Source organism: Anarrhichthys ocellatus, unplaced genomic scaffold (genome assembly GCF_004355925.1).
Source record: "Anarrhichthys ocellatus isolate YVR2014 unplaced genomic scaffold, GSC_Weel_1.0 scaffold128, whole genome shotgun sequence".
Lineage (NCBI taxonomy): Eukaryota > Metazoa > Chordata > Actinopteri > Perciformes > Anarhichadidae > Anarrhichthys > Anarrhichthys ocellatus.
The window spans coordinates 188,216-203,729 of record NW_022280158.1 but is presented as its reverse complement, the minus strand read 5'-3'; the positions used below and the strand labels follow the sequence as shown (position 1 = coordinate 203,729).

General features: G+C 43.6%; 1 protein-coding gene across 1 annotated transcript in view; it reads left to right on the top strand.

Annotated features, from left to right (window-relative positions):
- efr3a (EFR3 homolog A (S. cerevisiae)) overlaps nt 1–15,514 on the top strand; it is a 54,811-nt gene that overhangs the window by 18,084 nt on the left and 21,213 nt on the right. The window contains exons 8-9 of the mRNA XM_031877191.1: nt 8,572–8,712; nt 9,624–9,631. Coding sequence (XP_031733051.1) covers nt 8,572–8,712; nt 9,624–9,631 — 149 coding nt within the window. The remainder of the gene's footprint in view (nt 1–8,571; nt 8,713–9,623; nt 9,632–15,514) is intronic.

Below are 15,514 nucleotides of genomic sequence, written 5' to 3'. Positions count from 1 at the left end.
CTCCTCTCCTCTCCTCTCCCCGTGGCCTCCTCCTCTCCTCTCCTCTCTCCTCTTCTCTTCTCTCCTCTCCTCTCCTCTCCTCTCTCCTCTTCCCGTGACCTCCTCTCCTCTCTTCTCTTCTCTTCTCTTCTCTCCTCTCCTCTCCTCTCTCCTCTTCCCGTGGCCTTCTCTCTTCTCTTCTCTCCTCTCCTCTCCTCTCTCCTCTTCTCTCCTCTCCTCTCCTCTCTCCTCTTCTCTCCTCTCCTCTCCTCTCTCCTCTTCTCTCCTCTCCTCTCCTCTCTCCTCTTCCCGTGGCCTTCTCTCCTCTCTCCTCTCTCCTCTCCGTCTCATTCCGGTGGTTTCCATGTGAACAGAAATCTATTTTTGGACCCCGTGTTTCTTTTCTTTCTTGTTTCCCTCCTTGTGTGTTTTTTTCTCCTTCTTCTCCTGCTACCTTCAGAAACCTCCTCTTCATCACAAGTGGAGGAAGTGAGGAGGTTATGATGTGATGTCCTCATGGAGACTGACCATGTTTGTTCATGTTAGAGTTTATTGAACCTAACTAGAGGAAGGATCAGCTGCCTCTCCACATGTTGAACTATCACTCGTCATGTTATTTATCGTAACGTCGACACGTCGCTCACACGTTCTTTCATTTGTTTAACGACTGAATCTGACTTTAAGCAGCTTCATTCTTCATCATGAGACAATATTTTGACATAATTCTTCCGTCAATAGAAGCAGCTGTTGATGTGAATCACGTTCATCAACAACAGTTCTGATTTAAGATATTGTTCAAATCATTTATTGACTTGCGAATCTGAGGATTTACAGCTTTAAACTAATATCTTTGGATTTTGCTTGTTAGTCAAAACTTGTGATGAGAAGTTTAAGCATTTAAAATAAAAGAAAAAGTTTATTCCAAATCATGTATTATTTGACAATCATAACTTAAAGGTCCTAAAACATCAAAACATTTGTATTAACATGTATGTCCGTTGTAAGTGCGGGTGGATCATTTTGGATCAATTAGATTTGTAAAGGTTTGTGTTTCAAAACCCAAATACATCTTTGTTTACATCTTGGATCGGTTGTATTTTTACTTTTACTTCTGCATTTCTTTGTACTTTACTGCCAACAACACGTTGATCATCAGGACCAAACATAGTCACTTAGTCGCTCGCTGTAGAAGGCCTGTTGGTGTTGGTGATGCAGGAGAAACACACCAAACAGGCCCTCAAGTCCTGCACCGGGTCCCTGTAATGGTCCAGAGGAGTTGAGTCTGAAGGGTAATCTAGACGTACATATTGGTTCACACAAAACAAACCTCTTTCTCCTCTTTAAACTGTGTACTCCTCTTGGCTGATCCCTCTCTGCTGGAGCGTCTCTCTCCGCATCAAAGAAGTCACCTTGAGTACAACCTTCCCCGGCTGTGGACTATCAGCTCATGAAAAAGGGGATTTTCTTCTTTTAAACGTTGCCAGAGCTGCTGAGCCAGCTCTCCGCTGTACTCCCTTTGAACCGAGTGAGTTCAAATAAGTTTGACTTCAGACGTGTGAGAGCCCAGCGGGGCCTGGAGCGTCACAGAACACGGGTCCTTCTGCAGGACCGGGCCCAGCGGGGCCTGGAGCGTCACAGAACACGGGTCCTTCTGCAGGACCGGGCTCAGAACTTGGTCCACCAAGTGTGTCCCTCAGAAGAACTCAGATATGTGGTCAGTTTATCCGAATATACGTTGGACCGGACGGTCGGGTACAAAAAGAACACGTCCACAGTGTTTTTGTAAAGACTCTCACTGTCAGTAGGCTGGACACAGATCCACTGTTTAACTATTATGAGGTTATTGTTTATTAAAAAACAGAAACAACTAAAGAAGCATTCATCTGGTGATAGCTAGCTACTAACTAGCAGGCAGGTGTACGCAAGTCCTTAGAACGGGTGTTTTAAGTTTAACGTCTTCCTCGTGGCTCGTCAGTAATGAATCTCATCTAGGAGTTTAAGGTTGGAGATCGCAGCATGTGTGTGAATAACATCACCATAGACCTATACAGTGTATACAGTACAGTCCTTTTCCTGCGATAGAATGGGAAGCAGCACAGCAGTAGATGTCTGGCCCTGTGTTGGGATGTATCTACCAGCGATCAACGACCTCATGAGGATCATGACACGGTGACTGAATTGTTTCGTTATTATGGGATACTGAGGCTTGATAAAGATACTTTTATCCTCAGAATTTGGCTTTTTCCGAACCGCTTAATCTTATTTGCTCCAGAAATGTGGACCACCAGGACCACCTGCAGAGTCCCTGTGGATCTACACTCTGACCTCTTTGTATGCACGGAGGAAACCCTAAAGAAATCCCATTTCCTACAGTTTGTTCTGTCCTCGTCTCCTGCTCCTAACAGTCCAATCAGCTCATCTAATCTCCCCGTGATTTAAATGGAAGTGCAGCCCTCTCATAATCCATGTATAATTGTGGTGCATATATTCCTTCAGCTGCGGTGCGTTCATCCCCTCGGGGACCATCTCTGCATTAATAGCAGCGTCCTGACCGGTTCTAATGGTCTTCCTCCAACTTAATGAGCTGATACTGCAATCAACCGAGGCTGGGAGTCTACTGTTTGAAGGGGGGGTTGTGAGGTTCAACAGAAAGGACATTCTGAATATTAATATCTGACTTCAACTTCAAATCTGGCCAATGGCTGGATGTTTGTATTATTAGATAACTTCGTATGACATCTGTGCTATAGTCCCTGTTCGTCACTACAGGACTGCATGAAGAAGCCTTTTCATGGACGTCCTCACTGTCATCACTTTATGACTGGAGTTTGGTTTGTTTGTCTTTTGAGACCATTCGTGTTAAATGAGGACATTTGTTGCTGAATTTAAGTCTTTTACAACCGCAACACATTTGCTCACGTACCTCTGGTGCTCTGTTGCTGTTGGTAATAAAGGTGCCAACTAGAACCACATGGGGCTTTTTGGCGTATCCTCATAGGAGAACCCCCTTTTGGTTCCTTGTAGAACCTTCTCCAGTTGGAACCCTGTCAGAGGGTTAGAGAAACCATCGAGCGATCAGAGCTTTGTAGGAAGGATGAACAAATAGAGACGTCATCTTACTAATGAGCTGCTAAGACTTCCATCCAACATAGTGACAGAAAAATGACCAAAGAATGACGACATGCACGGAAGAATTAGACGCAACTCTACAGGTTTCCATCTGAAATGAATCCAACTCTTAAATCGAGATATTTCTTCAAGTGTGACGAAGCATACGTGAGTCTCTTCTGATTGGTAACCAAAACAACATGACTCAGCAAAGATGGCAAATGGCAATTTCAGTGTGATTATGTACAGTATATTTTCAGCTACTTGTCATGTAACCTCAGCTAATATATATACAGCAACACGCTCTACGTGGCTGGACAATGCTAAGGCTAGCACTGTCGCTTCACAGCATAAGGAGCTCCGGTTCGGTTCCCGGTCTGGACGGCCCTTCTTTGTGGCGTTTGCATGTTCTGCCCGTGTCAGCGGGGGTTTTCTCCGGGTTCTCCGGGTTCCTCCCACTGTCCAAAGAGGGCTTAGGTGGCTTAGGTTAGGTTAATTGATTACTCTTAATTGCCTGTAGGTGAATGGTTGTCTGTCTCTATGTGTCAGCCCTACGATAGTCTGGCGACCTGTCCTTCGACTAATGTCAGCAGTCATCGGCTCCACCCCCCTGAACAGGATAAGTTGTTAACGATAACGGAGGGATGGATGACCCTTTTAAAGCTTTATAAAGACAACATTGTGTCGGTAGCTTGTGTGGTTGGATTATTTACCCGTAGAGGTTGTTGTCAGGTAAACATTGCTAGTGTTGTGCGTTTCAATAATTGACCACTGTCATTGTTGTTCTGGAGACAATCGGCACTGAGTTCTTATGTCTTTAAGGGAATCGAAGGCTTCCCCCCCATTGCCACAGACAAGCCACTCCAGAGCAGTGAGAGCAGTTTATTCGTCTGCTGAGTGATCCTAAGTGTCATTCCAGCTCAATATCCTTGAAAAAAAGGAGCAGAAACCTGTTGAAGAAATGCATCACCTCCCAGTCATCGGAGTCCAAACAGCAGTAATCATGCCGCTCGCCGTCTGTAATCACGCAGCATACATACACGTTGTCATGTCGCCCCGGTTCATACGTCTGCAATCACATACGGTACAACTCTGTGCAATCACGCAGAGCCAGAACCAAAACACACCAACGTGCCATTAGCGTTCTCTCCGGTCTGTCTGCTGCCTCCGCCTCTTCTCAATGAACTCAGCCCCAATGACTGATGAACTTCTGCGTTGAGAAGGAAGCGAGGGAAGAGACGCCACAACGTTTAGCTGGTGATGTTTCAGATCAAACGGATTTGGTTTGTCAGAAACGCGACTGGAAGAAGGATTGACGGCGAGATGTAGTACAGAGATGTAAAGTCACACAGAGGATGCATGTTATACAGAACACACGCTTTGTATTTTCTCTAACAACGAAATTAGATCAAAACTATGCACTCCAGGACATCTTAAAAAGACAGTAGAGCACAATTTATTCATAAGTAACTTGAGAGTAATTGACTAGTAATTAAATGAATTACTTAAAGCTGTATTGATTTTTGTTGGCCACTAGGGGGCAGGAACATCTAAAATAATCACAAAAAGCATACAGCCCTGACGTATAACGTAATGTTAGCAAACAATTGAGAGACAATTATTATTAAAATGCTAAATCTTGTATATCCTCTAATCTTGTTGTGAAGCATTATTTGCCATATTTGATATTTTATAATTGCGTAAACACCAACAAAGAGGTCCTGGAGCCCACTGGAGTCATTGTAGGTGATGAGTGATATTTTAGTTGAGTTAACTGATGAAGTATCTCAGGGATGTGTGCAGTGAATATGCTAGTGGTTATAAAACTACTGTTATGTGGAGATACGTATGCTTTGTATTGCATTGTATTTGTACGCTTGCATAGGTTTTTAATGATTAACATTTATTGTTAACATGCCCAATATTTAACTAAGTATGTTTGCATTCCCTAATGTTTGGTGCAGGAGGAGGAACGTGGGTTTCTGTTGGATGGAAACACTGACACATGATATTATGTAAATTACACTTTGCTGTTTCATTAAAAATAAAAAAACTAGGAGGAAAAATAGAGCAAAGAGTTTTTGTAAATGACTTCTGGAGAATGGTTCCCCCGACACGCTGCTCAGTTCTTCATCTCTTTGAATAGAAGCATCCTGTGGATGGCAGGTGGTCATTAGTTCAGATGATGCTGCCCTCCCTCCTCACAGCCGCTCAGCAGCATCCTGTCAAACAAAGAGTCCATCAGCAGAGCCGTGGGTTCGTCACTTCAGCAGCGTGAGCCGGCGCTCGCCACAAAAACACAGCCAGACGTCGGCACTCTGAGGGCAGAACAAATAGTGTTTCGCTGTTAAACGCTACAAGAAATACACTTTGTCGATCTCAGACACAGTCGTGGTCAGTCGGCCCCGCGGCGGCGTGTTGTGGGCTTCCTGATGGAAAGCCTCGGTGGAAGCCGGCGGGGAGCCGCAGTCAAGGACGTCTGATTCTGTTAATTGCTTCTCGGGAAGGGCGGACGTGGGCGGCGTGCAGAAACCAGAGGTGAAGAAAAGCTCTCCTTGTTCCACAATTAAAGGCTTGCTTGTGATGTTCAACACACACACACACACACACACACACACACACACACACACACACACACACACTCTGTTGTGTTTTGAAGGCAGCCACCTTGAAGACGACTTTGACCTCTTTAGTTTTCATCAGTGACGTCACATATCTCAGCCTCTTCACAGCTGACTGCCTGATTAAATACACTTATTTTAGGAATACACAACACATCCTCTAAATATAATATAATATAATATAATATAATAGAGAGAGAGGTGCAGAGATGATCTCTGCGGGGTTGAACCGGGACGTTGAGGCTCGTGGTCGTTAGGAGTGAGACTCACCAGAAGCATTATTAAAGATATTACCACGATACATAAGTCAACGATACGATATTATTGCGATTTTAATCTTTTTACGAAATGCTGATTATTGCAATAACATAAATGTTGCATCATGCACCTGAAAAACAGGTGTTTCTATTCCAGCCTGCTGACTTTACACCAGAGAACACTCGAGTGGAGTGAAGGAGCAATTGTTACCGAAAGGTACCAATGGTTTATATAATCTAATCGTATAATAATAACAATAAGATGGATCCTTGGCGTCCGTATATCGATACAATCTTGCCGTATCGATGGTCGTCATGGTGGCAACTCATTTACATGTTTCATTTACATCTCTTTCTATACAGACTGCAGAGATTGTGTTGTGGGCTCTGAGCGCTGGTAATTTGTAGATAACCCACGTGTATTTCTGACCCTGAACGCATCCTGTGTCGACGCTGCCGGAGGACAGAAACTGTAAATGTAATATTAATATTAAAGAATGTTTCTGCAGTAAATGTGTTTTTTTTTTTATTTGGTCCATTTTTATCAGTTACAGCAGAAAATACTTCTCTTGTATTATTCTGACAGTGAAGCACTTTTTAATTACGTTTAGAAACAACTTCTAGAACAACAAAGGTCACTATTATTACTACGTCAACACTCGGAGCCATGGCTCCATTAGGTTGTATATTTCTACACATCTCCTCTGATTCATTAGAACATGTTGTGAATGAAGCGTCGGCCTGGTTGATCCACCTTCTGTAGTCATTAAGAAGAGTTCCTGTTATTACAGGACAGATCTCTCATGCTGCTGCGTCTAACAAGCAACAAGCATTTCATTTCCCCTGAAGCGCCCGTGTGGGCCGGCAGTAATTGCATTGTTTGTCTCTGGAGTCCCGGCTGTGACCGTTGCTGTGGAAGTCGTTCACTGCTGCATTATTCTATCAGTAGAACTAGAACCTGCTGCTCGCTCTCCTGCCAGGACGGTGGAGTCCTGACTTCTGTAGGACTCGACTGACTTGTACACAAACGAGGTTTTTGTCTTTTCTGTAGAGCTGCAGGATCAGTGAGACAGCAGTGGGACATTTATTCAAATCAGACGGTTGTTTTTACATTTTGTTTACGAGTGACCTGCTGTGGTCCTGTGATTAATGACCGTCCTCCTTCAGCAGCAGGAGGTAGAACTGGTGATGATCTGTTCCAGCGTTGTAGAACTCCTTCAGACGGACGAACAGCCCCGTCTCCTACTAGATCATTCATATGTACAGTAAAGCCCAAACTCCTTACAATAGCTTTTATTCCCGTACACACCAATGCATTGGGAACACTGCACATTCTATTGCAAATCAAAACATGAAGAAAGAATTCTCAAATTTGTTGTTACTTTACAGAAAGTGAAGAAAAATAAATATTAGGCGACCGTGGCTAAGTGGAGAGCAGGGCCGTCCTTCAATCGGAGGGTCGGCGGTTTGATCCCCGGCTCCGTTAGTCGCATGTCGACGTGTCCTTGAGCAAGACACTTAACCCCAAAAGTGCTCCCGTAGTTGTGCCCACGCTGTAGGAATGTGATAGAATCTGAATTGTAAGTCGCTTTGGATAAAAGCGTCTGCTGAATGACTGTAACGTCATGTAGGCTGTCTGCGTTTGTCTTTACAAACTCAAACAGTTACTGTATGAACTGAAGAATGCTTGAGGATTCAGCTTTCCTGTGAATCACTGAACTAATATATTTAGTTGTATAACCACTGTTTCTGAGAACTGCTTCACATCTGTGTTGCATGGAGTCGACCACCTGTGAACAGGTAGTCCAGCCCAGGACGATTGGACTACATCCCACAATTCCTCTGCAGTTCTTGGTTTTGCATTTCTGATGTCACCCCACAGGTGTTCTATTGGATGAAGGGCCGGGGGTTGGGCTGGCCTCTCCATCACCTTCATCGTGTTGGTCTGGAACCAAGATGCTGCTCTGCTTCTGTGTGTTTGATGACAGAATACATCCTGTTTAGTAATGAATCCTGTTTCCACCTCTAATTAGAAAGATGGAATCATATCGATCATGTGACACCATGTGACATTATCCATTAATGCATCCTGTGTTCTGCTCTTCAGGAAGTAAGAATAACACAAGTGTGTGATATCCAGTGTACCATCAGACCTTTTGTATTGATTCATTGATCATTGATCGAGAGAAACACCAGAAGTGCAGGTTTCAGCTCCTGGTACACACATTTTTGGCAGTGTTTCCTTCTGTTGTAGACATAAACACACACACACACACCTACATTTCTCCTTTTTTTCTTCAGCGGCTCTGATGTGATTCTTTTTAAGTCTCAGCTCCATCTTTAGTCCGTCATTCTCCTCTCTCGTATATCGCGAAGCTTATTTATGTTGTTGCTCTCCCTCTGTCTGTCTGTCTGTCTGTCTGTCTGTCCCTCCCTCCCTCCCTCCCTATGAAGACTTGATTCTTGTACTGTAGTCTCATGTTCTAGACTCAATGAGCTGCTGTCAGTGCTCTGAACTTCATTTCAGGATACCTAGAGCTTATTTTATTTCATTTCTAAACACTCACTGTCTGTTTTCTTTGTCCTTGTCTGTCTGTGTCCGACAGGGCGGGGCACCCCAGCACTCCCTCGGTGGCGGGTCAGGATGGCGAGGAGAACCCGGCGGCGCTGGCTGAGAGCTGCTTCAGGGAGCTGCTGGGCCGGGCGGCCTACGGCAACATGAACAACGCTGTGAGACCCGTGCTGGTGTGAGTACCGGACGTTGGTGTATTGTTTTTACTCTTTGGTCAATAACTCCTTCGTCAAACAGGGATTTTTCTGTGTTTACAGCTTAAAACTGTTGTATTTCGGTGTTTTGGAGCTCCATGTGAAGTTTGGTGTGATTACACCTTTTCCTCAGTAAGTCACAGACATTTTTTGGGCGACTGTCCTGGGCCGCTTTCAGCACCATTGCTCGGACCGCGCCCATCTTCAAACTCGCCCATGTGACAATATGTGACTCCGGTGTAACGACATCAGAGCAGATCAGATGATAGTCGACCTTTCAGAGGCTTTGGTGTGACAGAAACCACAGTGTTTGTGTCCCAATCAGTTGAAAGCTACAAAATGTGACAATTGGGAGCATTTGTTTTGATTGCCTCCACATGGCTCTCAACATGGTGACAGCCTCTATCGGAGGGGGGGGGGGCTACGTTTCTACGCTCACATACACTAAAAGACACGCTCACATGCACTAAAAGACACGCTCGCATGCACGCTCACATGCACTAAAAGACACGCTCGCATGCACTAAAAGATATGCTCACATGCACGTTCACATGCACTAACATGCACGCTCACATTTTCTAAATCCTGTTTCAAGACGCCTTCTTGGTTTGCAGTAGCGAGCGTACGATGTGAGGATCTCTTGAAACTGTAAAGATGAATTAACTAAGCAGTGCATCAACGCTCTTTTAAAACTTAACCTCTCGGTGGGTTGTATCCCTCTGCGTGGCGCTACGTCATCTTCCAGCTGCTGCTGCTTTTTTCTCCGTTTTGATAAAAGCTTCTTTGTTTTTTTTTTGTCTTTCTGCTGTTTGTGTGACAGCGTGAGGCGTCTGTCTGCTTCTCCTCTCCTGTTGTTGGCGTTCTCCCTCAGAGGAGCCAGATTACATTTCAGGCATCTCTGTGTCCATATTTAGTTAGATTTACAAAGTATAAGAGGAAACAAAGCGTGGTTAAAACACCTTCTCACTCCACACGTGTCAGTTTCAGCTTGCAGAATCAGCTCACAGCATAGGCGTGCTTCATGTTTTAGGTGTATTTACACAACAGACGTATTTGGTTAAGCTTAGAAAAAGAGAGTGGTTTGAGGTTTGTTACTTAAAGCAACTGTCATTCAGCATTTGCATCTATACCGGCCGTAGTTTGCAGATGGCCCACGAAGTTATTTCCACGTTATCTTGAACGAGGAAGTATAAAAAACGCAACGGCACAGACAGGGCGGGAGTGGAGGTGTTTGGGTCCTCCAGCAGACCGCTGCTCCTTCCCCGTGTGAATCAAACGTTGATGTTTTTGTCACGTAACTTGTGTACTTCAGTAACTTAGTTATTTTAACCCAAAGTATCTTTTTACAAACCAAACTAAGTGGTTTTGTTCACACGTGTTGCTGGACTTTTGTAGGAAAATGCATGACAAATGAGGAGATATCATCATATGGTCTGTTGTGTGAGGATACGTTAAATAACTATATTTAAGAACTGAGGTAGAATAAGTGAAAGTGTGTCACGTGGGACTCGAGCAGCGGTCTCCTGGGTGAAAGTCTTGTGTTTGTGAGAACCATCCATCCACCATTCCTACGAAGAAAATGTACACAAAGATCTACCTAACGTCCTCGTCTCTGCTCCTATTGGCCGCTCTGCCCCCCCCCCCCACTCGGCACGCATAAATTGGACAATTACTTTGTGAGCGGCGAAACCCCGCTGAGGTTTCCTCGCTCTGCTGAGAGGCTCCGAGTGCAGGCTTCACTTCGCTCCTTACGTCCTCAGCTGCTTCATGCAGATATTTAAATTAGTGTTAAATTAGTGATGTCACTAATGGTTGGTTCTCCTCAACAAGTATCAGATCGATCGCTGGTAAATGTTGTGAAGACGTGCTAAATGCTACAAATGCAACATCTCTCACGTTGAAGTTAGGTTCAGGCAACAAAACCAAATTGTTTCCGAACAATTTGTTGATTAAGGCAACAAAACCACGAACCGTAGGCGTCTCTATATATCTATTATTATTATTATTATATCAGTATTATGGCTGTTAGCTACCTCACATCTCCAGAAGAAGAATGGAGTGTTTTTGCCAGTTAGAAGCTGTGATACTCGATGAATATAAGCCCTGATGTCTCCGTGTACAATCTGCTCTTTACTCTGTTTGTTGCTGCCGCTGAGTTCATATCAGAGAAGAAGAGGTGCCTTTATTATAAATCATGATCTGTTTTTAACGATATGTAATTCTACCACCTGTCTTTCCACTCCCAGATGTCAGCAGCAGTAACGCTTGTGGTTGACAGTCGTAATGTTGCGTGTGAGAAGTCAGAGGGGGGTGTTGCCTCTGGGGGCCATTGCTCAGAAATTGCATTTCCTTCTCCTTGTTTGTTCCTTTTTGTAATGACTCGGCATCGCTGCTGGATTAATAGTAGAGTCCTCTCTGGCTGAAGGGATAATGTGTCAGTCTGAACAACAGATCCATTACATCACCTTTAATTGCTGATGAGTCGGTGTCAATCGTCCGGAGGAAACTCAAAAGCATTCAACAGCCAGCAATATAATTCAGTCTTTTATTATAACTGTTAAAGATTAAAATGCAAAGGTTTAGCTTGACCTCAGTGCAGCTTTCCTTGATCCAGAAACAACATCACAAGTTGTAACAAGAGTTTATAACAATGATTTGGAACTCTGTGGTGTTGAGTGAAATGTTTTAACCGCTGTTAGAAACTCCCACCTGGACACAGGAAGTACCCCAATCTAACGGGCAAAGGACCATGGGATGTTAAGCCAGAATGGTAAATACATGTTAAAATGGCTCCTACAATAATACATCAGACATCCAATCTAAATAAAGGTATTGGAAATAAATCCCACTGGACATTTGTGTCTGCACTGAGGACACATCCTCAGTGCAACAGTAGAATACGCTTCAGTTCCTACGTCAAAGATTGCCAAAATCAAGGCTTCAAAGCTTCAGTCCACAAACAGCTGAGTGACGTCACGATGACTGCGTCCACTTCTTATATACAGTCCATGATTTTACCCAGCGACACTTCCTTTCCTCTCTGTTGACACCCACTCAGGGATCTTCTCAGGTCTGACACCCTACATGAGACATCTGTCGCACACACGCGCACGCACACGCACACGCACACGCACCTTCCTTCAGCCCTCCAATAACACGCGTTAAAAGCTGCAGATGTACTGAGTTTGTCACCGTCACACTTTTTGTGTGTTTTGGACAACGTGGTGTGTCACTGTCCCCCTCCAGCTCTGAACCAGTGACTCGCTGGCTCCATGCTCCCCCTGCAGGCCACATCAGCTGGTGCAATCACCTTTTGTCCTCGTGTCTTTGGTAAACCCGGTGAGTGATGAAGACGACGGGCTCTGGAGGGTGAAGCACACGGTTAACAAAGTGCTGACGTGTCTAAAAGTTGGTGGTGTGGTTGAGGAGAAGCGGTGCGTTCTGAAAAGTGTCTCAAGAGGGTCATGTTTTAAAAAAAGGTATGAATTTGGAACAGAATGCAGTCATCTGATGTCCCCTCTGCTCCTGTTAGTGGATAGTTAAGTGTGGCTCAGTGGAGAGCAGGGTCGTCCGTCAATCAGAGGGTCGGCCGTTTGATCCCCGCTCGGCTCGTCGCTGTGCCTGCGGTGTGTTAAAGTGCGTTGAGTGGTCAGAAAGACGAGAAAATTGCTTTACAAGTACAGTCCATTCACCATTCATATATGAAACTACTTTTCTTTGTTGGTGCAGCAGCGCCCCCGCTGGTGCATCAGTTACACTTCAGGAGAAAGGTGGTACTGCAGCCTGGGAGAGTCTCTTTGGTACAGAACATCTTTGGTGGATTTGTGGAATTACAGAAGCTGCTTGGACAGATTCAGGAATAGATTTTATTGGTGCCTTTGGCCGTTAATTAGAGCTGCGGTGTTATTTACCTTGTTTTTATGAATGCAGTTCAAATAATTCAGTTTTTATTTATTTGTCAATGTACAGCAATGTGAGCTACATCGTGTGTATGACATGTGCTGAGCTAGTAAAGATCATTACTGTTCTTTACTCCGTTCCATGAGTGTGAGGCGATACACGGCAGAAGACAATGATGATGGTGTGACATGTTTGCAGCTTAGATCTATAAGTGAATATTATAAAAGTGAAGAATGAGGCTTCATGCAGGTGCAGCTGAAGCTATGAGAGCAACAGACAGACAGACAGACTTTCATCTCTGCAGTCCAGTCTCTGATTATTTTTCTCCTCATTTAACAGACGCTTTGCTTCTCATCTGTGTGTGAAACCAGTTCTCCTAATACAGGGAGGAGGAGGAGGAGGAGGAGGAAAGGGGAAGCGTCTTTAGACTATAAATAGCAGGGATTGGGGTTAACAGTGGGGAGGGGAGGAGAGGGGGAGGAGGTGGGTTTTGGGGGTTTGGATTGACGTCATCTTGGTCAACGATTCTTACACAACCAGCTTCCTCTCAATCGCTCTGCTTCCTCTTGTTCCTGTCGTCTTCTCTCCACTTTCTTTTCCTCTCTGTCTGTCTCTCTTTGGCTCTCTGTCTCTCTGTCTCTCTCTGTCTTTCTGTCTGTCTGTCTCTCTCTGTCTCTGTTTCTCTGTCTGTCTGTCTGTGTCTGTCTGTCTCTGTCTCTCTGTCTCTGTCTGTGTCTCTCTCTGTCTCTGTCTCTCTGTCTCTGTCTGTGTCTGTCTCTCTCTGTCTCTCTCTGTCTGTCTCTCTCTCTGTCTCTGTCTCTGTCTCTCTGTCTGTCTCTGTCTCTGTCTGTCTCTCTCTGTCTCTGTCTCTGTCTGTCTCTCTCTCTCTCTGAATGCTTTCCTCCTTCTTTTCTCTCACTAACTCTTGTTTTCTTTGCATCAGTCCTGACATATTGTTGAAGATGCTGTGACTGTTTGTTTGAACAGATGTTTGTGAGTTCCGTGTGTCATGGTTCTGGTTCTGGGTTCTGATACTTCATTCAACATCTCAAGGAGGCGAGCTTCCCACTTTTCATTCAGCGCCATCGGTCTCTTTGTATGACATCACAATCAGCCTCAGCTGTCCTGTATGTTTAGTGATCAGCAAATGTTGTGTTGCTAACACCTTGAGATATGTTGGTAAGCATTATACGTACGTAGCATGTTAGCATGTTAGCATGCTGACGGTTTGTACTCTCGTGTACTCTTTGTTTTAGCTCCTTTCTCATCAGAGAATACAGATGTTTGTGAAGCTCCTCTTGCTGTTAGGTGTGTGTGTGTGTGTGTGTGTGTGTGTGTGTGTGTGTGTGTGTAACAGATGAGTTTAGCCTGAGGCTGCAGGTCGGCTCCCACAGAGATGAGTAAATCCGTCGTTCTCAATCTGCCACTCACACTCCTCTGCAGGTCTTCGACGCTCACATGATGTTTCATGTAACCTTTGACCTTTAGTGTCTCACCTCAGAGATGAAGAACATGTGGCTCTGCCTTCCCTGTTAATGGTGTCTTCCTGAGATCAACAGTGGGATGTCTCAGGTTCTCTCGTCTTGTTCTGTGTGATCCTCTGCTTCATCTAATTCTCTCCGTCTATCTCTGTCTCAGCTCTGTGAGCAGTTCAACAGCTGGGCCTCCTCATTTCCTCTTTGAAGATATCAATGATTGTTATAATATCAGATCTTATGACGTCATGGTGCAGAGATTCATTTGTATTTAAACCTCAAACCCCGCTCTCTTTACAAACTAGATGAATAAACATATGTTATATGTGTATTATCTTATATAGATGTATATTGATAGATTTGGTTTTGACAAGAAAACAAGTGAAATATTGTAGTTCTTCAACTAGAGACACGTTTACCTTTACACTGAAACATGTCTTATACCAAATACAGATCAAAATTACATTAATTTAACCACATTATTATCATTAATATAATGTGGTTATTATTCATATTTAAAATACTAATGCTAAATAATACAAATAACAATAATATAATAATATTAATTTACAAAGTGCTTTGACAGACACTAATAAAATAGAAATATATATATATATATATATATATATATATATTTCTATTTTATTAGTGTCTGTCAAAGCACTTTGTAAATTAATATTATTATATTATTGTTATTTGTATTATTTAGCATTAGTATTTTAAATATGAATAATAACCACATTATATTAATGATAATAATGTGGTTAAATTAATGTAATTTTGATCTGTATTTGGTATAAGACATGTTTCAGTGTAAAGGTAAACGTGTCTCTAGTTGAAGAACTACAATATTTCACTTGTTTTCTTGTCAAAACCAAATCTATCAATATACATCTATATAAGATAATACACATATAACATATGTTTATTCATCTAGTTTGTAAAGAGAGCGGGGTTTGAGGTTTAAATACAAATGAATCTCTGCACCATGACGTCATAAGATCTGATATTATAACAATCATTGATATCTTCAAAGAGGAAATGAGGAGGCCCAGCTGTTGAACTGCTCACAGAGCTGAGACAGAGATAGACGGAGAGAATTAGATGAAGCAGAGGATCACACAGAACAAGACGAGAGAACCTGAGACATCCCACTGTTGATCTCAGGAAGACACCATTAACAGGGAAGGCAGAGCCACATGTTCTTCATCTCTGAGGTGAGACACTAAAGGTCAAAGGTTACATGAAACATCATGTGAGCGTCGAAGACCTGCAGAGGAGTGTGAGTGGCAGATTGAGAACGACGGATTTACTCATCTCTGTGGGAGCCGACCTGCAGCCTCAGGCTAAACTCATCTGTTACACACACACACACACACACACACACACACACACACACACACACACA